This window comes from Camelus bactrianus, chromosome 12 (genome assembly GCF_048773025.1).
Source record: "Camelus bactrianus isolate YW-2024 breed Bactrian camel chromosome 12, ASM4877302v1, whole genome shotgun sequence".
Lineage (NCBI taxonomy): Eukaryota > Metazoa > Chordata > Mammalia > Artiodactyla > Camelidae > Camelus > Camelus bactrianus.
In genome coordinates, this window is record NC_133550.1 from 20145459 (window position 1) to 20172311 (window position 26853).

At 36.7% G+C, this 26853-nt stretch overlaps 1 protein-coding gene across 4 annotated transcripts in view; it reads left to right on the top strand.

The window, feature by feature from the left end:
- The window catches only part of NELL2 (neural EGFL like 2), a 288103-nt gene that overhangs the window by 99020 nt on the left and 162230 nt on the right, over positions 1–26853 (top strand). For all 4 annotated transcript variants that reach the window (XM_074374993.1, XM_010964165.3, XM_010964166.3 and 1 more), the window contains 2 exons: positions 22914–23005; positions 26606–26708. In XM_074374993.1, the coding sequence (XP_074231094.1) occupies positions 22914–23005; positions 26606–26708 (195 nt within the window). The remainder of the gene's footprint in view (positions 1–22913; positions 23006–26605; positions 26709–26853) is intronic.

Genomic DNA, 26853 nt, shown 5'->3' on the forward strand with positions numbered 1-26853 from the left:
AGTCATTCATCTCTTCCATAAATAGTGATCATTTTGTCTCTTTTCCAATATACTTCTCATCATATTAATTCTAATAATAGTGGTGACTCTGGAAATCCTTATCACATATTGTCCTAGCGTAAGGACTGGATTTTATTCTTAGAAAACGCACGCAATAGTCTAGTTAAAAGTTAATGGAATTTAAGCCAGGGTTGGTGGCCCTGAAAATGAAAGAAAAGGAATAGTTTTAATAATAAAATACTTGGCTTTTGATGGGATATAGAGTCTGGAAGAAGAAAGCTAAAGATGATTTCAACATTTCCTCTTAGATAACAGAGAAACTCAAGGAGAATGCCTCTCGTGTTTCGCTGTTAAGTAGAAGATTATTTCCTCATGGTAATTGTTTGGAAGGGTAATAACTGGGCCACAGTCTATTCATCATTTTAATACTTTTAGCCACAAACTACCAAGCTGGATATAGTTATACCAGCTGTGTTAACAGATTCCTTTGCCAACACTGGGTCTCATCATTTACAATTTCATTTGTTAGATCCATAGGAAGAAAATGGTATCTCTTTATGAATTCTTAAAATAGTCTTCTAATTTGAGGTCTGAACAATATTCTGTTAGTTTTTTTTTAACTGGTGTGATTTTAATATGTAAATACATTTGGGGTTCATCTTTGCTTATGGTGTGAGGTACCGATATGACATTTTTCCTCCCAATAGCAACCCAGTTTTTGTAACTCCAGATGGATAGCATTTTGAAAGAGGCAAATGTGGCCTGGGAACACCATGTGAAGGGAATAGCATCAAACCAAAATTTACTTATTGAAAAAATTAATTCATTGGGAATAAATTTAATAAAAAATAGTCATTAGTAATATAGTAGGTGCGAACTCCTCACTTTGACATTTAAAGCCCTGAACCTGCAATGGAAAACAGGCAACGAGCAAGCAATTATAATACCAGCTTATATCGACTGAATGTAACCATTTTATGTACATTTACCTTATACATTACCTCATTAAATGCTTGAAATGGTCCCAGAAGGTATTATTATCATTCCCTGAGGAAACAAAGTGTTGAAAGGTTAAGCAGTTTATGCAGGTCCCATAGCCAAGTCCTAGGCCACATTTCACCGACCTATTCACTATTCCCTAAAAATGCCGTCCATATATTTTTGTTCTGATGTGATCTGAGGCACACTGATAGCACTGTCCATGGTAAAATCAAAGAGGGAAGAGAGTAGAAATCCATCTGGTCATTCGTGCATCAATTCGTTGAATAACTCAGTGCCTCCATGTTCCAGGCAGAGGTTGAAGGGCAGGGGACAAGGTAAGGAATACAAGAGACGGAAGCTCTCTCTCTGGCATGAGGAGTTGGATCTGATCAGATCCTCTCTCTGGGATGGAGGCAGTGAACACAGAATAAATGACAATGATGTGCGATTCAGTGTAGCCTGAGGGAGCAGCATGGAGCAGGATGGGGCAGAGTGCTGTGGTCTCTCCAGGAGGCGGCATTTGAGCAGAGACCTGAAATAAGTGAAAGAAACAGCCATGTGATTATTTGGGAGACAGGATGTGCAGAGGCCGGAGGGCAGGTTTGTGCCTGGCCCCATGTGTTCAAGAAACTGTGAAAAGTCCAGGGCTGGGCTGGGGGAGCCTGCAAGGCAGGGTGGGAAAGAAGACGTGGCTTACAACATCCCGCGGGACCTTGTAGACTGTGGTCAGGACCTGGGATCTTACTCATCCTGCTCAGTGGTTTAGCGGATGGTAATGAGGACTCGAGCCTGGGCTGTGGCAGTGAATGGGGCGCCCCTGGGGCAGCGCATCACTTGGCAATTGACTGAACGTAGGTGGAGGAGGAATAAGTGACAGCAACATTTTGAGGCACAACTGAAGTGACTGAGAATGATGGTGCTGTGCAGAAAGGAAAAGATGGTTTCAGGAGAAGAGGGTACCGTCTGGAGGTAGGAAGTTGGGGAACATACGTATTTATGGAATGGCAGGTGGACCAAATGGACCAGGAAGGATTAGAGATGTAGGAGGGGAACCGAGGTGGAGCTGAGTCTCGGCTGAGTCGCGGGGCACTTGCCAGGACTTGCTGGGTGGAGATTTAGTGGCCTCCTAAGAACGCTGTTACTTTTGCTGGGAACCAAAGGCTGCAGTGTGGTGGACGCTGACTGCTGTTGAAGTCAAATCTAGATTGGAGCCAAGTCTCTGTCTCTTATGAACATTGTGAACCTGGGTAAGTCATTTAAGCTCACTTTAATTTCTTTGCTGCTTTGTTCATTTCTATGAACAAGAATTTTGTTTTTACTTTCTTATCACTTATAATTTATATTTTTTTCTTACAAAAAGAGCTCATAGACTTAAACATATATTTTTATCATGTAGCTTTTGTACATACTTAAAAAGGAAAATATAAGTGAAATGAAATGGTTGAAACTTCTTCACCTGCAGGGCCTTACACTCTACACTCCTTTCTTTTTAAGTCAGTGTTGGTTTCTGTGTTTTCCACACACCCTTTTCATCAGGCCGCAGAGAACATTGGTGATTTGGTATTTCCTTTCTTTCTTTTTTTTTTTTTTTAACTGGAGGGTGGTTGATTTACAATATTGTGTTAGTTTCCGGTGTACAGCAAAGTGATTCCGTTATATATGTATATATACACATATTGTTTTTCATATTTTTCCATTATGGTTTATTATAGGATATTGAATATAGTTCCCTGTGCTATACAGTAAGACAGTGTTTATCTATTTTATATGTAGTAGTTTGTATCTGCTAATCCCAAACTCCTGATTTATCCCTCCCTACCCACCTTGCACTCACTTGTTGTGAGTTTAAGTGAGATGCTGTATGCCAACTTTACTGCTGGAACAAAATAAGCCCTTATTAATGGTGATGTTATGATAATTAATCCATACTGAGTGACTGTTTTAGATAATGTGTATGAAATAACTTTATGAACATGAAAGAAACTAGGTGTGAGTTGTTAATGGTGTCGACAAAACTGAGTTCCCAGCTTTTCTGTACTGCTTTCTAACTGTACTCCTATACTAATTTTACAACTTTAGATGATTATATAATAGTCAGTGTTTTGTAGAAATGTGTGTAAAGCAAAATGGTGGTATTACCTTTTTGCAGAATGTTCAAAATGAAGGCTTAGATAATGAATTGGAGCTGAGAATAATTTAATTTTGGAGTTTTATAGTAAAATTACAAGTTCTCATATTTTGAATTTTGATGATCTCAGTATTTTGACCAGAAATTTCAGCCAGTTAAGGAAGAATTATTTAAAATTTGAAGTAATAATGTTTCTGTAATGTATATAGCTTTAGAATCATGAAGTTGAAAGTAAATGTAGGAAAAATATGAAATGAATTCTTGGCCATAGATGTAGGTATTTAATCTTATCTGTAGTTTCTGCTTTTGTCTTTCATAGATTTTTTTCTTGAAAATAAAATTGAAATTAAATCTATGTAGCTACTAGTTAATTTTAATGATTATTTTAAGAAGGAAGATGAAATGTGCTTCAGATTTTCAATGAAATGTATGTGAAATATAGTTATCTCGGAGGCTCAGATTCTTTTAGCACCTGAGCCACTCCCTTGAGACTGTAAGGATCTCTATCTAAAATAGAATGTAAAGAATAAAATATAATTGAAAGTGAAAAAATCTGAGTTGGTCTTTGAATGTCTAAAGAAAAAACGATTCCTCTGAAACCAAAACAAATATGAATACCTTTGCCATTCCTTTCTTCACCTTTTCACTTACTGTGTAATTGTATTTTATTTTCTGTTTCCTTATATCTCATCCCTTAATGACCCCAATTTTCTAATTGGTCCTCTTTGACCTACACAAAAGCCTGCTTAAGCATTCAATGAGTTCTTTATGAAATTCTGTGGTCATTTAATCTGCTCTGCAAGGTCCTTTTTGGGAGCTTTGTTCTGTTCTCCAACTTTAGGAGTAAGAGACTCTTGCCAAGTCCTGATTTTTATTTTTACTTCTGTTAGTAGTATTTCAAGGAGAACCCAAATATTGTCCACTCTGCTTTTATAATTACTCCTTATAATTTTCTTTTGATACTGGATCACTTTGAGAAATGCAGAATTCCCGTTGTCATCTGACTTAACTGCCTTTGTAACCTGTTATCTTCATCTTCCATTTAAAATATTTTAGTGCCAGTTATCAAGACTTATTCTCTTAATGTTTGTGGTTTATCCAAGCCCAGATGTATAGAAACATAATAGAAAGAAGTAGTCTTGCCTGAAAACTTTGGTCAGCCATGTTGCTTTTGTCTGTTACCATGGCGCCTGGGAGGGGCACCTGAAAAAGGAATGAGAAGGAGGCTTTTCCACGAGTGGTGTTCACTTGAATGTAGTAGTTATTCTAGTAATGCAAGTTTCTGATTACTCTATCTTCTATTAGTGATGTTTAGCCGTAGTAATCCAGAGTTTTATTAATACAATAAATGGATTTTTCGAGTTGCTTGATTTTGCTTGCATTATGCAGTATAGTCATATGAAACCAAAACTGTCCTATAACTTCTTGTTTTTTCTATCAGTGAATCCTCTAACATTAATGTATTGAGGCATATCTACTTCCTCATAAAAGCCTCAAAATAATTTATCCTAACATGAAATTTTAATAAAATTTCCCCTTCTTATCTAGTTAGCTCTGCTAGGGCATTATGGGCTTCTTTTGAACCCCATCTGCTCTAGAGGCTGTAAAGAAACATACCTCCCCTTTTCATTTGATCTTTAGCAATACACACTTGTTAACTATATTTTATTTAAAAAAATATGAAAAGAAAAAAGTAGTCTCCTTTGGGCTTCTTTCCCTTTAAGAAGAGCACCCTTCTAGTTCAACCCCTTGTGGAAGAAAGGTCTTTTCTTGGAATGCACATTACACAGAATCTTGGTATATGTACTCTGAATCCCTTCTATAATTTCTCATTTTCTCTTCCTTCTAATTTCCTAGGCTGGTTTTCATGGCTCACATAATTTCTCTGGTTCCCATAATTTCACCCTTTTGTGGTGATAATCTTGTTGCTTGAGAATCTTTCCCACCATTTCAGTGCCATCAACACTCATGCAGTGACAGAGTGTGCAAACTAATGCTCCTTATGCTGTGGTCCTTTCTCGGTTTGGGTACCAGTTGGCCTTTCACGCCAGTACATTCTGTATGGTGATGCCACCTCTCCTGCTCTCCCAACACAATCTGCAGTGGTTCTAAGAATAGCCTTGGCCATTTTCTCTTTTCCTCCTCCTAGGAGGCGTTGCCTCTCTGTTGTTAGCTAATAAGCATCATGGCATCTTGGAAATATAGGTAATAATCCTCAAATGCCATTAATTTTTCTTACTTTATCCCCTGAAGAGGTGACTAAATAGTTTCTTCTGGGGATGAGAATGTTCAACACTGCAGTAATTTTTGATGTGAGCAACATATGTCCTAGCTGGGGAAAGCCAGAAGGAAAGAAAAATGGCCAAAAGTATATTAAAATAGAATCAGGAAAAATAGTAGGATGATGACAAAAATTTATATCCTATTTTTTTCCATATGTCAGTATACTTGAGAAAAAGGGTAACGAAATATAGAGGGAAATTGAGACAACATTGAAAAATATTGAGTATGTGTCATAAATTATTTTTTAAAAGAGCTGATAATGCATTATTTATCTTTTCACCTTTATAGTAGTTCCTGCTGTACTGAATCCTCCAGGGAAATTTCCTTTGCATTTTGCCTTTAGCGAAACCTGTTGGGAGTAACAGGCAGCTTCAAGAGGTTCATTACATGTTAATCTTTGATTTAAACCCTTGCCGATGCTAACAAAATATCAGACTGGGTCCTTTGGCATCATCTTTTTCTTTAGAGGACTGACTTCGTCATGCAAGGTTTATGTGGCATGAGTGATAATTAATACTGAGATCGCTGTTTCTATCAGAACCATTTTGCCTTTCATAGTCTCTAAATTATTTGTGCGTGTGCAAATTTACCAGAATACACATCCCAGAAAGTGGAATAATAGTAAATGTAATAGTTAAAATTTTTTTTTTAATCTCCTCTCTTTGCTAGCCTTTAATATTCCCTCTTTGGCATTTGATTTTATTATTTGAATACTTCATTTGGAAAATTTTTGTCCAATTTTGTTTTAATTTAGTATGTGGATAGACCTTTTCATTGCTTTCATATTGTTCAAGTTTGAAGAATTTGGTTTGTGGAAGCCAAAGCTGCCTGGATGTTTCCAGTCCTATTCAATAAGCAAAATGTGCTCTATTTAATTACAGCGCCATGGAAACTAAGTAGTTCTCAACATTCAGTCTTATATGATCCCTTTTAAGCCATATTATAGGTACAGTGAGGATAATAGCAATACTGATTTATTTATGTTTGGTCCCTTTGCATGCACAATATTTAGTATTTTAAGTATTAAAGAAGAGAAAATAAATACACTGATAAAATAAATTGAATACACTGGATAAAATATTTAATTTTATTATTTCTATAAAACATGGGATCATGAGGAAATAAAAGAGGAATGATTCCTTGTCTATAGAGATTAAGGGGTAGAGCAAATAATACACTTACCAATGATTTATGAAAATGTGTCTACTGTGAAATGGCTGGGCTTTTTGCTGCTGTTTTTGTTGTTGTTGACGTCACGTAGACACAAAGAAGCACAAAGGGGCACTTTTATTTCTGTATTATCTGTTAGCCCGTATGAATGTTAATGCTATTTGTATTCTACAATGACAGTATTGACAAATGTGCCCATCAGTTTGAAGTTTTCTGAAAAATGCTTTTGTGACTTCTGATCTTTTGATGTCACTAAGTGCTGGTAATTTACTCTGTCCACATTTTGTAGAGTATTTTGCTCCTCTGATGGAGAATCCTCATTTTAGAGATGAGAAAATTGAGAGTCAGATAAGGGGCAGTATAATATATTGATTAAAAGCCTGGGCTCTAGAGCGAGACCACCTGGTTTCAAATCGTGGCATTGCTAATTACCATCCGAGTGACTTTGGTTAGTCCGGTGGATTTATTGGTAGAGTTAGAGTTGATATATACAAAGCACTCTGAACCCTTGCCTGGAACATAATATGTTCCAATGAGTGGTAGCTACTATTGTTGCTATAATTTTTATTAGGTGACCATATAGATTATCCTGTCAGTCTTAGATCAGCGTTTTTCTCTCTTGCCCATACGCTGTTACCATGACACATGCCGCCCTCCTACTATGCTGTGCTGCAGTGTATCCTGTCTCTCTCTGAAAGTCAAAGACACATGCGGAAAAATGGGGCGTGTGTGAATTTTAGAACTGTCCTTGGTACAACACAGAGGATTACTTACCTGTATGCCAACTGGTAACTGGTACGGAGGAAACCAAGTCTAAAACTAGAGAATATTTAGTTCACGTTCATTAGTGTGTGTGTATGTTTATATAAATATACATTTATTTATTTATATATTTTATATATTATTTATTTTATATATTAATGTTTATTTATAAACATTATATATATACATTTATATTTATTTAATATTTGTATAATGTATATATAATACATATATATAAAATGTTTCTTTGCCCCTTTGTTAAACCTCACACCATCCCCCATTCTAAGCTCTTCTTAGCTTTTTCTCTTGCATTTTTAACTGTATAGATGTCTTTTTCTATACTGAATGCTGCAGCAAGTTTTCTTTTTTCACGTGTTCACACCCAATACCATGCCATACAGTTTTGGGTTTAGCCATGGATGTCTTTGAATGCAAGTTACAGAAAGCTCTAATGCAAATTGATGGAAAAAAAGGAGAGAATTTATGGTATCACAAAAGAAGCAGTTCTCAGGGCAACTCAGGGACGGGTCTGCCAGAGTCTCATCCCTGCTTCTCTTTGCCTCCTTTTTTCCTACCCTCCTTTTTTGTGTTGGCTTGATCTTCAAGATCATAGCAAGATGATTATAACAATTCCAGGAATTACATTCATCTAGAGGAATAAAGAAAATACCAGCTTTCTGTATCTGTATAGCATTCTTTTTTTTTTTTTGAGTAAAGGTAGATTTATTTAGAGAGATACATAGGCTGTTTCAGAAGGCAAGAGAAAGGCCATGAGGTGTGGGGGTTGGGTGCTCAGGTTAAAGTAAAAGTGGGTACACACTCCATCACTCTGTAGACAGAATGTGGGCCGTCTCCGAAGACGTAGCGAGAGAGCGGATAGCATTCTTAAGGGCAAGAAGTCTTTCCTAGAAGTCTCCTCACGGGTTTCCCCATGTCTCTTTGGCCAGAATCGTGTCAGACCCCAGAGCTCAACTTACCATCAGAAACGGCAGTTGGATTCCCATGATTAGCCTAGAATAATAATTTGGGTGGAATAGAGGATGGAAAATTGCTTTCTGTAAAGAGCCAGACAATTAAGTTGTTTTTTTTTTTTTTTTTTGCAGGTAACATGTTCTCTCTTGCAGCTACTAAACTTTGTCTCTGCATATAAACTCTGCATATAAACAATATGTAAATAAACCACCATGGCTATATTCCAATACAACCGTGTTTATTGACACTGAAACTGAAATATCATATAATTTTCATGTGTCATAAAATCTTCTTCATTTTTTTTTTTTCCCCAACCATCTAAAGATGTGAAAACTGGTCTTAGCTCCCAGGCTGTACAATATTGTACACCTATAACTTATATAATACTGTACATAAACTATAATTAAATGAAAAATAATCTTAAATTGATGGTACCAGAAAAATGAAAGGCAGATGGATTTGTTCTGTGGGCCATAGTTTGTCAACACTGAATCAACTCTCAGGACCAGTACAAGCTATTTTGACTAAAGAAATTCTAATCTTGATATTTGTGTATGCTTTATCTTAATATTTGTGCATATTCTTGGAACTTTATTTTTCATACCATTTAGATATATAAAGAATATTCATTTTTCTTCTCTGAAACCACTTTTGGAAAAAAAAATTATTTCTATCTTTCATTTCCTGCTAAGGAGACATACATATGCATCATTACAAGTTGTGTAAGAGGGATGTAGGAAAAGGATAGGCTCTGTGAGAGGCAAATCTTGGGACTAAATGTACACAGGAATTGAGAAGGCCTTCTGTAAAAAAGTACCATCTAAAATCAGAAGGTGGGTATGCAAAGTGTGTGTGTGTGTGTGTGTGTGTGTGTGTGTGTGTGTGTGTAGCAATCTGCCTTCACCTTAGACTTCAAGTTATTCTTAGAAATATTATTTTTTCAAGTACAACTTGACACATAAGAAAATAAAACACTAAGAATGAGAACTGGCAGAAACAACAGAGGACAGAAAGAGACAGCAAAGAGGTCAGATTAGAATTAACCCACACTTAGTATGATACAAACATGCTCATTATTTTAAAATAAATATCAAGTTAAGCCTGGATTTATTTTCAGGGAACAGGAAGACATATGATAGCTAATCTGAGAAAAGAAACAGGAACTCTAGATAGGGAAAGTGGAATAAGTGGGAAAAAGTACAACTTCAGCAGACAGATGTAATAGCACAGTAGATGGAGATACATAGAGAATTAGTGAACTGGGAAATAGGTCATAAGAAATTATCCAGAGATTAGAACAAAAAATTTTTAACAGTTGAAATATATTAAAGAGAAGGAAGAAGAGAGAGAGGACATAGGAGAATGTTTAATATACATTTCTTCTGAGTCCCAAAAGGAGAGGGGAGGGAAAATGGCTGAGAATTTTCTGGAACTGATAAAAGACACCAATCTGCAGATTCAAATACCCTAGTGAATCCCATAGAAGATAAATTAATGTAAATCCTCATCTAGACACAATATAGTGAAACTTCAGAAAATTGAAGACCAAGAAAAATTCTAAAAGGGATTCAATAACAATATTACTTTCAAAGTAATGAATGGACCGATCACACTGACTTTTTAAAGACTGTTGTTATAGAACAGTTTTAGGTTCACAGCCAAATTGAGAGGAAGATACAGAGATTTCTTTTATACTCTGTGCATTGAAACATGCATATCTTCCCCCATTATCAGCAACACTCACCAGAGTGGTACCTTTGTTACCAAAGATGAACCAACATTGAATATCATTATCACTCAAAGTCCATAGGTTATCTTAGGGTTTACTCTTGGTGTTGTACATTCTATGGGTTTGAATAAATGTATAAAGATAATTATTTTAATGTTTACAGAGTATTTTCACTGCCCTAAAAATCCTCTGTGCTCTACTTATTTATTCCCTTTATCCCAAACCCCTGATCTTTTCATTGTCGCCATAGTTTTGCTTTCTCCAGAATGTCATATATTTGGATTCATACAGTATGTAGCCTTTCAGATGGTTTCTTTCACTTAGCAACAGGCATTTAAGGTTCCTCTATGTCTTGTCCTAGTTCGATAGCTCGTTTCTTTTTAGCACTGGATAATGCTTCACTATCTGGATGGACCACACTTTATCCATTACCTATGGAAAGACATCTTGGTTGCTTTCAAGTTTTGGCAGTTTTGAATAAAGCAGCAACAGTCATCTATGTGCAGTTTTTTGCATGGACATAAGTTTTCAACTACTTTGGATAAATATCAGGGAGAGTAGTTGCTGGATCCTATGGCAAGAGTTTGTTTAGTTCTGTAAGAAACTGCCCAACTGTCTTCCAAAGTGACTATATCATTTTGCATTCCCACCAGCACTGTGTGAGAGTTCCTGTTGCTCCACATCCTCTCCAGCATTTGGTGTTATCAGTGTTCTGGGTCTTGGTCATCCTAATAGGTGTATTGTGGTAGCTCATTGTTTCAATTTGCATTTCCCTGATGACACACGTGGAGCATCTTTTCATATGTTTATTTGTTATCTGCATATCTTCTTTGGTGAGGTGTAGGTTAAGGTCTTTGGTCCATTTTAAAATCAGATTGTTTTCTTGTTGAAATTTAAGAATTCTTTGTATATTATGGCTAACAGCCCATTATTAAGATGTATCTCTTGCAAATATTTTCTCTCTGGCTTGTCTTCTAATTTGCTTGAATTTGTCTTTTGCATAGCAGAAGTTTTAAATTTTAATGAATTCTAGCTCTCAATTATTTCTTTCGTGAGTCTTGCCTTTGGTGTTGTATCTAAAAAAAGCATCACCATACCCAAGGTCATCTAGGTTTTCTCTCTATTATTTTCTAGGAATTTTATAGTTTTGTGTTTCACATTTAGTTCTATGATCTATTTTGAATTACTTTTGGGATGGGTGTAACGTCTGTGTCTGGATTTATTTTTTCACATGTCCAGTTGTTCCAGCAGCATTTGTTGAAGAGACTGTCTTTGCTTCATTGTATTGTCTTTGCTCCTTTTTCAAAGATCAGTTGACTATATTTGGGGAGGGGGTCTATTTCTGGGGTCTCTGTTCTGTTTCATAGATCTATTTGTTTATTTTTTTTTTCAGGATCACACTGTCTTGATTACTATAGCTTAATAGTAAGTCTTGAAGTTGGATAGCATCAGTCCTCTAAATTTATTCTCCTTCAAAATTGTGTGCACTGACTTTTCAATAACAACAGTTGAAGCCAGAAGGGAGTGAAATGGTATCCTTAATGTGTACAAGGAAAAGAGTTTCTGCCCTAGAATTCTATGCTTAATAAGAATAACTTTATGAATGAAGTAAAGTAAAACTGTTTCAGAAAAATTAAAAGCTGAAAAAAAGTACATAGTAAATCTAAATGAATATTGATAGACTAAGATAATAATTATCATCATTCTCATACCTTATCTTGTAGTAACTTATGGTGAAAAAGAATATGAAAATGAATATATGTATGTTCTGTATGACTGAAGCATTGTGCTGCACACCAGAAATTGACATAACATTATAAACTGACTATACTTCAATAAAAATATATTTTAAAAAATAGAATATGTAAAATTTTTAAAATTCAACAATAACATTATGGTATAGTGAGGAGTGAAACGTGTTAAAATGTGTTATTGAGTGAGTGTAAGGGAAAACAGACTGAAGAAAACAATCAATTTAAAATAAGTTGTAAAATGAGGAGGAAAAGAAACAGATAGGCAGGGGAAAAGCACAAAATAAGATAGTAGATTTTAAAATTAATTACATTAAATGTAAATAGACTGAATGGTCCAATTTAAAAAGTGAATATTTTGAAACTGAATTAATGAAAGTCAGCTCGTTTAAAAGATGCACGTCTGAAATGTGAGGATACAGAAAGGTTAAAAATGAAAGAATAGTACAATATAGCCCATGGAAAAGAAAGCTGGTTTCTTCTATCAGACAACATAGATATTAAGGTGAAAACTATTACTAGAGTTACTTCATAATAATAACATTTCAAATAACAAGGAAGACAACAATTTAAGTTTGTATATAGTCTCAATAATATAGTCTCAACATATATGATATAAAATTGACAGAACTACATGGAGCAATAGATGAATCCACAGTCAGAGTGAAGTTGCAGTAATTGCCAGAATACAGGTGTGTGCGCGCACACACACACACAAATCGTTAAAAATACAAAGCACTTGAACGTGATGAACAATTCAACCTAATGAACCTGCATAGACCGTTAAGTCCCAAAGTGCACGTTACATACTCCTTTAAGCACCCACGGAACATTTACCAATATTGATTATGTACTGGGTGATAAAGCTCATCTCAACAAATTTCACAGAAATACTTTATGTAGGATATTCTATCCGACCACAGTGCACATAAGCTAGAAATCAGTAACAACAGATAAATGAAAAATTCCACGCTGGAATTCATTCAAATAAGCCCAGCTAATTTCCCCCTCTGCCTGGGGCATTTTTTTCCTTGTCATTTACCCCCACATTAGCTCATCTCAGCCTTTGGTCTCAGCTAAAGTGTTACCTCCTCAGAGAGATATTCTCTGATCAACCCAAAGTAGTAATCTCTGATCAGATCCCAAATGGCCGCTTTGTTATCCAGTGTCCAATTCTGGCTGGTTCTTTACTTGGTGTTAACCTGCAATTATTGCTTATTCGTCTGGTTAGTTGTCTTGAATCCCCCTCTGTATTGCAGATTCTGTGAAGGCAGAATCTTTCTTGTTACGGCTGAGTCCCCAGTGCTGAGCACAGTGTCTGGCATATAGTGGCCACCCAGGAAGTATTTATTGACAGCATGAGAATGAACATTTCCATAATTTTCTTCTTCATAAATGGAGGTGAAGAGAAATGCAGCAATACATATGATAGTATCTTCAAAGGCCTGAAAAAAATATGAGAAGCCCTTTCACTTCTTAATTCCAGAGGCTTCAGGGGGAATGCAATCACATTTTGACATGTTATTATGAGAAGTGTTAAGTTTGGGGGTAATTTAATTCTTAATTTCCAGGCTTAATGTGTTTAACATTTTAACCTCAATGTTTCATTTAGCATAGCTGTAGAAAATTTTACCTAATTGGCCCCCTAAGGGGGAAAATTGTCTGAAAATAGGGAAAAGTGCTATATTTTAACAAATATTTTGTCCCAAAATACAAGTATATTTTGTATCTAATGAGGCTCAATCTCTAGTCTCACAGTGTGCATGAATTCCTCTCTTTCTTTCTCTGTCTCCCTCTGGCATCCTCTCCCCTCCCTCACCCTCTCCCTGGTCCTCCACTTCCATTACTCCTGTGACCTTTTTTGAAGTTATAAATGTAAGTAAATGATTTAGAAGTTAAGAAGCCACTGGAGGTAGAACATTAGGTTTTTAATGTTATCCTTAACTATAGCATAAGAATAAAGTAATTTTGGCTAGGTTCTTTTAGTAACATCCTTTGAGTCACTCTGTGATAATATTCAGGATGGAGCTGTATGTTAAAAGCTCACTGAGTTGACTAGTTGGATTCATCTACATCAGTCATTCTCAACACTGGCCATTCATCGAATCACCTGGATGCTCTTATAAAATACTGATGCCCAGGCCACTCCCCTAGAGATTCTGATTCACTTGATCTGGGTTCCACACACTGGTATTTTCAGCAGTCTCCCTGGGTGATTCTTACGTGCAAGCAGAGTTAATAATCAGTGTTCTACAGCGTTGCCTCGCAAGGCGTGATGGCTGGACTAGTAGCATCATTATCACCTGGGAGCTAGTGAGACATTCAGAATCTCAGGCCCCACTCCAGTTCTACCTAATCAGGATCTTTATTTAAATAAGATCTCCAGGCGATTTGAGAAGCACCCATCTATAATTTCCATTGGCTCTATTAAAAAAAAAAAGTATCACCTCAATTTGAGGCTAAATCTGAGGCCATGACAGCATAAGTTAGATTTGCAAGCTAACCAGAAGGTAGATGTTTGTTCCCAAACCTACTGCTGGCAGTTGTCTCTGTATTGTAATTGTAGTATTATTGAAATACCATAAACACCTATACGTACGTAATAGATAAACCAATGAGATGGGAATGTGAAAAGAAATCATTTTTCTTCTAATAAAAATTAAGTTGAGGGCTTTGGAAACAGATGATAAACTCAAATTGCTAAAAACTATACTCTTAAATTAGATGTCACTAAGACAATGGTAAAATGTGACAGAAAGCAAGGGACAAGAATGATCCCTCTTCAGATTACTTGGCGAGTATCTATCTTGTTTCACTTAAACAAACAACAAATAGAACTTATAGGCAACACATTATATATTTATTTATATGATCAAGATTATAGTGAAGAACAATCTAAGAATCCATAGTGAAGAAAAATATTCTTCAAAATGTTGAATGTGTGTGGATGTGTTTTTAATTAAAATATTTAAGGTAATACTTATTGTTGACTGTCATTTCTCACTTTGAGTTTTTTCAGACTGGACCAAATTCCTACCCAGATAACATGGAATACAGAGGCTCCTACTGAATATCTATGTAACTGTCCCTATTTGAACATTAATTGTATTTTTCTTTTTCCCTAGATCTTTTTTCTTTTTTCTGCATAGTAAAATGGTTTTCAAGCCTACCTGCACCCAAGCAGCTTTGAAAAATAAAGAGGCCCAGAGCCTACCCTCAGAGATTCTTATTATTATGCAGCTGAGTCTAGAGTTTTAAATATTCTTCAAGTGATTTTAATATGCATCTGCAGTTGAGAACTGTTGGCCCAGTAGATTGGGAGTGTATAAATTGGTTATAAAGTCAATTTATCATAAACCAGTTCCAGCTTATATAAGTATCCTGATTAGACGTTCTTTAGTATCTGGTCCTATATATATTATTATGATTATTATTCTATTCTATTTTCTGAATGTATTAGAGTACTCGTCCTCTGATTAAATAATACTAAAGCCTTCCTCCTTCAGTGCTCATTTTTAAATGTTCCTCCTCTGAGAAGCATTTCCAGCTACATCGTCATAAGACGTTTTTCTTCCTCTGCGTTGTGTGGAGTTGCTGTGTGTCTGTTTCCCACGCTGGGCTGAACGCTCCTTGAAGGCAGGGAGGCACCTGCCTAGTACAGTGCCTGGTGGACAGGAGGTTGTCATCAATGTTTCTCATTTCCACTGGGTGTTGCTACTCTTGCAGCAAGTTTTTATGAAATTATTTTGCTTCTCTTGTTTAACCTTTTGTTGCTTTCTGCTTTCCTTTCTCCTGCTCCATCTCAGTTTATACTTTACAGTCTTTCTGTCTTCTGCTGTTTCTGTTAGCAGACAGAGGGACCCCTCAATTAAGAGGCCCACCAAAGTGTGGTCCTTGCTGCCAGCTGTGAAAGTATTTGCAGCAGAGGCAGAGGGACAGAGTGAATGGTTGCTTTTTTTCTTCAAAAGAGAAAAAAGATTTGACCAGGGAGAAGGAAAGAAAAGCACTCCTCTGGGAGAAGGAAATACTCGAGCTGGGTACTATCAGCCAAGATGGCCTGTGGAGACAGCTTGGCTCCGGTTGGGCCACGTGGATTTTTATGAGAGGCCTCTGCCATCATGTTCTCCTTCTGGGTGTGATGGAACCAATCAGTCCTTGTACAGGCTTTTCAGTCCTTGTATGGGCTTTTCTTTCTGGTTGTTGTCATGGCAATGTTCAATTGTCATGAGCTGGTGGGTGTGTCACTTAGCATGCTAATGTATTACAATGAGCATATAGTGAGGCTTACTGTCCACTGGAAGTCAAATACTCTGCCATCTTGGGCTCAGTTGATTCTAACCAGTTCTTGTTTCTTCTCTTTAGATTAGAAACTTAGATTAGAGTAATTGGTTTCTATTTGAGGGAGGGGTAGGGGTATGATCCTGGGGCATCAGCCTTGGTAACAAAAATAAAAGTTGCTTTTATTCAGAGTGCCTGCCTTCTGGTAGACCCAGTGTACCCCCACCACACACACACACACACACACCAAAAAAGAAAAAAAAAAAATCCAAAAATTCTGATCAGCCATGAAAGTTTTAAAGGGAAATGGAGTAATCTCAGTTAATTGTTGAGATAGGCAGTCAGAGTCATCTATAGGCTTGTCTTTATATTGCCACGAATGCTGTATTTTTCTCCAAATCTTCATCGTGCTCATTTTTCTTATTCCCAGGAGATTAAATGAATTGATTACATTATTAGTTTTAAAGAATCGATCCTATCGTATGTAAGCTAGGATCAAAAATAAGGCCAGTGATGGAAAGGTAGTTAAATGAAAAGAATTTCAGGATATATCTTAAATGGGTAAAATTAAATTAGGGGCAAAAGCACGACATTCTTCCTTCCAATTATAGACGTGGCCTTTTTGCTGTGATCTTCTAAATATCCAGTTCTTGTTTTCCCAGTACCTAGCCCTCTAACTCAAAGGCTGATCTGGAGAGGATGTTAGAATTTTTGCGTTTGTTCTATTCTGGAAGTTATTTTTAGCCTCCTTTGCCTCCTAACCCCTCTCTCCTGCTAGATTTATGGTGTTTCAGGGCCTGTTCTCTTTGTGGAAGAATAGGCTACTGACCTAAATTAAGGCCCCCTAGGAGAAGCCCTCTTTGGTCCTTTAGAAGCCCAAGGACCTGATATTTATAGACTGGGAGGGGAGGATTGCACATCTGCTCTCAGGATCTCATTTCCTCAACTCTAATATTAGTTTTGCAAACAACGAAGTTCCCCAACAATTAATGAAATTTGGTTAAAGGAAACAATCATGTATAATTAATGAATTTGGGAATTACTTAAACACTCTGAAATTTCGATCATTTAAAAAGCATTGAGTCATAGAAATTGGTTTTATGTAGAGGAAGGGAAAAATTTACCAACAGATTGTCCAAGTGGACTTTCATTGTATGTGTTGCCTTGTATTATTCATGTTGATAAGTTACTGCTTGGACAGTAGCCAGAGACTTTTTCATTAACCGATAGACAAACCTGCTCCCATTTCCAGGTTCCAGCTCTACTCAAGTGGAAACTAAGCTGCCATTTTACAGCAAGGGCCAACTATTTCGGTGAGACCCGATATATAGGACCTTTACTATAAGAGGCAAAATCAAAGGATAAGGTCAAATGGAAAACGTGAAGATTAGAGAGGGACAGTTGTCTTTTTTTTTTTTTTCCCCTGGCTTTTCGTCAAACAGGAAGCTGGAAGAGAACTTACAAAACAAATTCAACAAGCCTTTAGAGTTAATTACCCATGGCCAGTGCTGGGTGCTGAATACAAGATTCAAAGACATATAAGACACTCACTGTCCCTGTCTCATGTTGGAAAGATGAAAAAAGAATACAAGTAACTAGAGGAAAGGAAAAATGGATTCAGTGCTCTAATAGAGATTTAAGCATTGTAAAAGAGGGAGAAATTAATTTATAGCACTTAGTGCTCAAATCGTTTATTACAACCATATTGTTAAGAACTGACTCTGAGTGAGTGCAGATTTCAAAAAATGGCTGTGGGCTGGATAAATGCAGTGTGGCTGATTGGAGTCTTTAAAGAATATTGAAACACTTTGAGATGTTTTTGTTTGTTTGTTTGACTCCACGGAATCTTAGCCTGCCTCATGAATGCATTTATTGAACATTCTTTTTAAAAATGGATAATAAAACCATCAGTATATATAATTACAGTTAGTGAGATATGTTCTCATCCAACAGCTTTGATTTGTGTATCACTGACAAATAACTATCGTGTTGGCTCAAAATGAAATAACTGACATTGTACATTGGGTTTCTAAGAGCCCTCCCATAAGAAATCAAGATTTCAAAAAACATCACATAAAAACCACTGCTGTATACAGCTCTGCCCTTAACAGAGAGCTTAAACAATCTAAAGATCACCCATACCTGGTGTTTTCAGAGAGAATTTTAAAGAAACCATAAGTTTCATTTCTCACCTAAGTGAATCTTACTGGCTTTCTTCTTGGCATCCATAACTTTTAATTTTATGCTGTATCATTTTAAAAGGTGTTGATACCAGTTGGGAAAGACTAGACTCATGTATTTTCAATCCAGTAATAAAAAGGAAAAGCTAAATATCCAGTGGATGTGGAAATGTTTAGAAGTGAAATCTATGTCTTTTTGCTTTTATATTCTAAAATATTGTTAGATAGATTTGAATAATTCTTTCGAGAAGGGTTTGCAGAAGTTGTTTTAAATCTCATTAGAGGCATCTGCATTTTCTATTTCTGCATTAATGACCAGTAAATCGGGATTTTAGTGTGTAATTTAGGGCTTTTAGAGTTTTACTGGCTTCTTTTGCTTATCCATTTCTCAGTCTGTTCTGTAAATTCCTTTTCACCTTTTTTTTTTTTTTTTAACAACTGATGACTTTCAGATTTGCCTCTGTTGCATTTCCTGTCTTCCTATTTCTTGTTAATTGTTAAAATGGCGGGGGGGGGGGTAGTGACAAGAAAATAATTCATATTAATTGCTTTTGCACATTCTCTCATAATTATGGTGCTAGTAACTGTGTAATTAGTAATCCATAGCCTTGGTGAAACATATATACCAATTGTAATAACATCCTATTGAATTTTCTCTGAGTTCTAATTAATGTCCCTACCTATGGCTGAATAGGCTGTTCACTGGATGACTCTGAGTGACATAATTCACATGATGTGAATGGTACCCCCTGGTACCAGCGTATACCAGAGTCATAGTAAATATGCATTTGACATTGGTTGATATTAATAACTTAAGAGTAGCCACAGTGCTGTGGGTGAGTCTGACTTCATGGGGGCCTAGCTTCTTAGACTGCAAAGCACTAAGACTGTGTGAATGAATACCATCTCCCTAGAAACTTCACATCTTAGAACATAAACATGTTATATACTCAGTAAATCACTTAACATAGATCTTTGAAAAAGCAGCCTTGTGGCCATAATTCTGCTTTAAGTCAGTAAATGATTTGGACATAGGAATTCAGAGTTATAGCATAAGAAATTTAATACTGTGTATACACACACCAGCACGTGCACACACACACACACACACACACACACACACACACACACACACACCCCAAAACTAGGAAAGAGATGAAGTCTCTGACTATGAACACATGAATGCAATTCAGCTAAAGAAGAAGTCAATACAGCAGAGTGATTTTTCCTTTATTGTTTTGTTGAGGAAGTGATTTCTTTTACTTTACACCCTGCTGGGAAAGGGTAAACAGGCAGGTACGATTCAGTTAGGGAATTCTAGAGACTTTCTTGCAGTCAATGTAGTAGCCACAGTGAGTATTACTATCTTTGAGGCTTGGTTTCTGGAACCTGCAGGGACTGGCCTTGGTTAAAATTGGGGCCGATGCCTAATCTAATTCCTCTCCTCTGTTCTGACACTTGAGCAGCCCAGGGCTCAGTTCCTTCGTCTTGCCTTCTGCTTGCCTAGGGACCTCATTTCGATAAGTTACATGGACTTTTCCTTCAAACAGATCTGAATTAAAAAAAAAAATCCTCTATTTTCCCTCTTCAGAATTTATCTGTTCTGTGTTCTACTCTCTCATGCCTTTCTAGTCAACCTATCCTTGTAAACTGTTCCTCTTTGTGGTTTAAATTGAATTAATAAGAGAGCCACGTGTGCTGGGTGTTGGTTTTTCTTCCTGGGCAGCCCGGGTTCCCAGTTCCATTCTCTCTCCTTCTCTGCCTGGCTCTGTGCCCCAGGAGCTGGACTTCTGCAGACCGCATCGCCCCGCTCTCTTGCCAGCTGGCTTTGGGGAGGGTTTGCCCATGGGAGGCCCTGGCAGGAAATTGGAAAGCTGGAGGAGAGAGAGTTGGCCATGTTTGTCCCCTGCCCCTTCCCTGCACTGGGCTGGGTTTCTGGCAGTACCTGTGTTTCTCATGATTTCAGCTCCCACCAGGCTGTCCCGCCTTCAGAGCTTTAGTTCAACTTGGGCTCCAGTAAAACCATTTCCTCTCCTTGTCCCTTAGCCCTAGGTGGTGGTGACTTGTCGTTGCCAGAGCCTGGGTCCTTCTCGAGCCCTTGTTTGTTCCCTCAGCCTTGATCCAGTCGTTTCCTCCCATTTTACCACTCAGTCTCCTGTGTTTACATGTAACATGAATTTCTTAATTATAGCACTTTAGCTTGGCATTTATTATAGTTAGTTGTGTACGAGTCTGTCTTCCTTACTCAGTAGTGAGGGGATGAATCATATTTCTTTCTTCTTTGATTTCTAGTACCTGGCAGACTACCAGGCATGTAGTAGGAGCTCAGTACATGCTTGTTAAATGTATTAATAAATTAATATGACTTTTATTCCTGCAATCTACTCCTTTGTCCCAGAGCCATCCTAATGGTATTTTCAGGATTCTTTGTAGTATATTTTTAGGAATGAGTGTAGATTTCTGAGTTTCTTAACACTTTTACCCTAAAGAGCCTAGGGAAGTCATACCCTGTTGACATTACTAGGTATAGAATTATGGAGAGCCACAGCAACTGATCAAAAAAGAAATGAGACAGATATCACTCACTCTGAGTTCTCTTGAAGCCAGATTCACCCTGTTTGTGCTCATTGCTTGAAAGGAAACGAACCCATTGTGATCTCATTCGCTTTTGTGTTTCTCCCTTTGCCAAGCTCCATTTGGTGCCCTATTGTCTCACAAGTTGCCTATTTGAGTCTTTTGAATTAAGAGTTTCAAACAGAAGGTCCATCTGCTCCGCTTGAATATTAAATTATCATCAGACTTTGTATAAGAAGAATTTATCCTTGTGTTTTTTTCGGTGTTTTCTTTTCCTTCTGTTCTAAGAAAAAGACTTGGGGCATCAGTTTTTTCCTTCAACATACCCTTGAACTTGAATAGGCTGCAGTTATCAAGTTGTATAATATAATAGATAGAGGAACCTTTGACTGGCAGGTGCTGAATAGAAGTAAGAAGGTTTTATTTATTCTCCTTATCTTATAAAATGTGGTACTTATTAAGTATAATTGAACACACAATGCGCCAGATCCTGGTATTGTGAGGTCACTGAATCTCATAAGAAAAAAAGGCACACTCTTTAGAATTACATGTTGGAGAGATATATTTTACAATCAGGTTCATTAAGTAAATGCGCATGCTATTTTAATTCATAATATGATAGATAGTATGCAACTGACAATCTGTAGTTTCATTTTGAATATTCATGAGTGAGCAAGCTTCAGCCAGTTTTTAACTAATATAATTTATGCCAGTAAGTTGTATTTGCTTCCAGCAAGCTCCAAAACTTTAAAATCAATTTGCCAGTAATATATATTATGGAGTAAAATTTGATAATAAAAGCTGAGTAAGGAGATCAGTTGAAGATGGTATTTTAAAAATATGCATGCTTTCCATTATTTAAATGTGCACCTTTTAAATAGTTAACTTTTCAGCAAAGATGAAAGTTGGGTTAAATATGAATATTTGTACGATATAGATTCAATATTATTAATAGAAGTATGTCTAATTCATTATAAAATTTTAAAGATAATGGGATATGTAAATTCTGAGGAGGGACTTTAACTCACACAATGGAGTTAAAAGGAAATGTACTCACCCATTTTGTCAAATCCATGTGGTTAAAATTGAAAATTGGATTTAATAAGTAGGGCTAACAGACTGAGTCCTTTCCTATTGGCTGATCACTTCCTCTGGTCTTTTGAAGTAATTAGCTTGGGTTGACCTAGGTAGTGTGGAACTCCAAAGCATCTACAATATCGAGTACCCTTTGAAAGAAAAACAATACAAATTCATGAAAACAAAAGTTGTTTCAGAGTCTTAGAAGGATTCTAAACCAGAGAAGGGTACTGAAGGTTAAGCTCCACTTTAGGGTAAACCTGTCTCTATTTAGGTGAATAGTCCACATGGCTAAGTATGTAACATTCTCTTCAAAGCAAGCAAACGTTTCCGTTGGCTAAATGTTTGTGTGGATTGTAAATATTTTGGATGTCTCAAAAAATTTTGATACTTTCCAAGCATTTTCGCTAATTAAAAATGTTTCCCCTATCGAATCTGAAGTTCTGTTTTAAAAGTTTATTTAAAGGCGCACATCAAGACTTTTCAATATCCTAAACAGGGCACCCAAACACACGTGTACTTACAAGTAAAATAATACCAACCCGTGAAACATAAAGTCTACACATAAGTACTAAAATTAAAGTAGTTTCTTTCTAAGTTTCTGTTTTAAAATTCTGTAATGGTATTTAAAAAATGAACTTGTTTCATATTTGCATTGCCCTGATTTGTAGCTGCCCTGAGCACCTGCTTAAGCTACCCTTAAGTGAGACCTCATCCCACAGGCAAGTAATTGGCTTAGAGTCTGTTTATTGGCACTCCTTTTTTCAGAGTTTAATTCTGACTTACCATTGCCCCCCCCCCATCCTTTTTGTACCTTATTTTAACTCTCTGAACTTAACAGGCATGAAAATGACTTAAGCCTACATGTGCCATATACTAGATTGAATTTAGGCTTATAGTTACTCAAACACATTGAAAAGGCATAAGAACATGTGAAATATTGTTGCAAGAAGATCTGAATGCCTGTAAGCTATTTTTCCTAATGTAAAATCTTAAAAAATAAACATATGTATTTTTTTATTCCAAAGCTATATGCCAGTTTCAAGGACGAACCTACTTTGAAGGAGAAAGAAACACGGTCTATTCCTCTTCCGGTGTATGTGTTCTGTATGAGTGCAAGGTAAGAGAGCTTTTCATGCATCTTTCTAAATTCTTTCCTGTCTATAAACGCAGTAACTAATGTTTCTTTAAAATCTCACCATTGTGATGCCTTTAAAAGTTCTAAGGCAAAGAGCAAGTCTAAGATATTGATTATAGTTCAAAGGTATAGAAATTATTTTTGCAATCATGTAAATTAGTGGTTGTAAAGTCATTTCCCCAACAAATAAAAATGCTCTTTTACCAAGTTAAAGTTTTATGAAGTAGTCTTTTATTTTCCAAATACAAATTGGCTCCTTGTTTGCTGTTTTGAAGAAAATGCAGATAAAGGTAGACTCAATCTGTTGTCTGTCTTGGTTTTGACTGGTGATAAATATCATTCAGTCCAATTAAAGACAAAACATAAAAAAAATAAGCTATTGGATGGAGATGAGACTGATATTGATCTTAATCCTTTTGGGAGGGATCTTTTAAATGATTTGAAGGGGAATGCTTTATAAATGTACTACCATGGTCTCTTGAAGTTTGCTTGTGAAGCAAATGTAATTCATTTTAACTCTGTTTCTTGACCTGCTAGTTGAAAAGCTAAATATGTTTCATAACACTTTTCACATTTACCTTTCATAAAGTATAATTTTGTATTCCTTGACCATGATGTTATATTTCAAGCCATATTTTATCTGAAGGAAGCTGTTTATATATATAAAGCTTTTGCTTTAGGGTTCATTTACATTTGATCCTTAATTTTCTTCTTTAAATACCTTCTGTACATGCTTATGGGGGACATTTTTGTATGTATAGGTTATGTAGAAAATTAATAGAAGTGATTGACTCTGCTGGCAATAAATCATGAACATTCATATGATTGTTAAGTGTTGGGGAAAGTAAAATCCTCAGAATTTTGCCAAGATAAATTGAATCTGAAAAAAGCCAGCTACATACAGCATGCATCTTCAATTGGAAGACATTTGGGATAAGCTAGGAGGGGAGGTAAAGAGACAAAACTGTGACAGATTTGATTTCTCGAACATGAAAGCTCTGATTTCTTCATGCCCATTATAAGGTATTCTAGCTGCTGCTTTGGGCTTTAAATCAGCTCTCCCACCATGTAGGTTGCCATCTTAAGGATAAGGTTGCTGAGGCACAGGAACGATAACACGAATTGCTGAAGCTGTATTTCACGGTGGCTTTTTCTCTCTGCATCCCTTCACCCATGCTGTTATGAGTGGGAGTAGGTCCCACTGTAGATATAAGGATTGGAAGACTTGGAGTGAGATACAGTAACACGAAGGAAATCAGAGAAAAGTCACTGCAAGGAAGGTGGAAAACTTTTGTCAGTTGGTTCCTAAGTAAACTCTAACTTTGAAATATCAGCCCTGAGTTTAAAAATCATGAGAGCATTTGAAGATTCTCCCCTTAGTGTGTGTATGTGTGTTCTTTTCATTTGGCTAGTGTATTCCATAATACTGATAATTATGATTGGGAAATTTATTTGGATATTTGCCTATTTGATGTTAAGATACCTATAAAGTGATTTTATTTTAAACTGGGTTAGTGAGAAGTCTGCATATAGTCAACTGTGCAGGTACTTAGTAAATATTGGGTGAGTGATTGAACATTACCTCTTATTTACTCAGGCAAAAGGTACCATTTCCTACCCTCTAATGCTGTGCTATGCAGTAGAAGTATGATGCAAACCACACACATGATTTTTATTGGGCTAAATTTTATATATTCAACCCCATTTATCCATAATATTATCATTTCAACATGAAATCAATATAACATTCTTAATGAAATATTTTACATTCTTTTATTATAATAAGTCATCAAAATTTTGCCTGTATTTTGTATTTACAGGGGTCAAGAGCTACATGTAGTTAGTGGCTATGGATTCTACTTCACAGCAATATTGGATTTCCATATGCTTGTGTAGTTCTCAGCTGCATTCTTGACATTAAGGACTCCTATTGTTTCTTCTCCCTTCAGGCCCCTGAGCTTCTGTATTTACACCTTTACATAATTGACAGCTTTCTCAGGCTTCCGTCTTCTGGGCTGTCAATTCCAGTCCTTCTTTGTTTCTTTATTGTCAGTTTTGTGGTCTTGAACATGTGTCCTGGGGGGTAGGGGGCGAGGTCTGTGAGTTTAATAGTAACATAGAAAAGCACTGTGGTCCTCAAAGTAGGATTATCAGAATGAACATTATCATCCAACCAAAGGAAAAATAGCATTTGACTCCACTGTATATATATCTCCTGACATTTTCTTGATAAGAGATTATGGTGATTTGGAAAAGGTCCTTTCCATAGACAAGCCAGGAAGAGGGGGATATTGAAATGAGTGTTTCTTTAGTAAAAGCAGTACTTACAGCGCCTGAGGACTCCAGCCCAGGAGGCGGCCTCTCAGATGGCTCTAGACTGCTCCAAAGCGGTAGGGGAGGGGCCAGGGTATATAGGAGTTTTTGCAACAGAGACCAAGTAGTCAGAAAAATCAAAAGATGACTGTTAATTAAAGAAAACCATATATCTCAGGTTAAGGAATTTAGCGCTCTTTTATGTATGGGAAGGTACAAAGTTCTGGGCTCATTGAAATCATTCCTTTGGTAAGCACCTTAGCTAAGGAGGGCCAGTATCTGGCTTTTCCCATCCTGAGTTCCCTCAGGGGGGCACTGTTGTGGGTGGCTGCAGAGGCCAGGCTGCCTGCTCGTCTGCATTGGGAGCTCACTCTCTGGGGCGGAGGTAGTGGCTGATGACTTAAAGGCCTCAGCATTCTTTGTTCACTGATATGGCCGGCAATATTTTTCATTCACAGTTATTAAAATGGAAACCTTCAAGTTCCGATGGGTTTCGTTTTTATTACTTATGCACTGGTAAGCATCCCTCGTTCTTGAGAGATTGAAGGTGGACAGTAAGAGGTCACATGCTTTGAGGGCCACGCTACTCCGTTTATCAGCAGTGTTCTGTGTTTTGTTTTCTCCTTGAGTAGGATTTAATCTACTTTGGCTGCTAGAACTATAATCATTTTACACTGATTTATTCATTCATTCAGGAAATTCTTTGAATGCTAACTATGTGCTAGAAAATACACTAGACACTCATGCACAAAAGAGATGTGAATACAGTCCTCATTTTCCTTATAGTTCTGTGAGAGACCCCCCCTCTCCCCCCCCAGTATTCCTTACTGGACTCATTTGCGAGAATCTGTTCATAACAGCTTAGGAAACTTTAAAATGAAAGTGTTTTAAAAGTTCAGTTTTTGTTTATTGTTTTTTTCCAAAGTGAGCCGTTGATCGAATTCAAGCCGTATCTTTGCCACAATTGTCATCTGGATGTGCAAATATGTTGTAAACTAACTGAATCTTTCAGGATCACCCTGATGTTTGGCAGATTGAAACTATGGCTGCAGTGTGGTTTGCTCCCATTCCCAGAGCTGGCTTGTCAGTTTTAAAATGGCTTTCCAGTTGTGATTTATGTCATTTTGCAAGTGAGCCTGTGACCTGCACAGAGGTTCTCAGGATGAAAATTTTACTCTCATATTAAAAGAGATTTTCAGATGCTGGATCTGGAAACTTCTTAGCCAGTCCTAATTAAGTTTGAAGCGTTTATTTTCTGTTGTCTAACAGGAGCAGACCATGAAGCTGGTGGAGAGTTCAGGCTGTCCCACTTTGGACTGTCCAGAGTCTCATCAGATTACCTTGTCTCATAGCTGTTGCAAAGTTTGTAAAGGTAAGACTTTTTAGTAAAGTAAGATTTCTGTGCATGAGTCATTCTAGGAGGGTAGTTCAACTGACATGAAATAGAAATTTTTATGAGCAAGTTATTTCCAAAGACTGTCGAATTGAAATCTAGATGCTCTCATGAATTTCTGCTG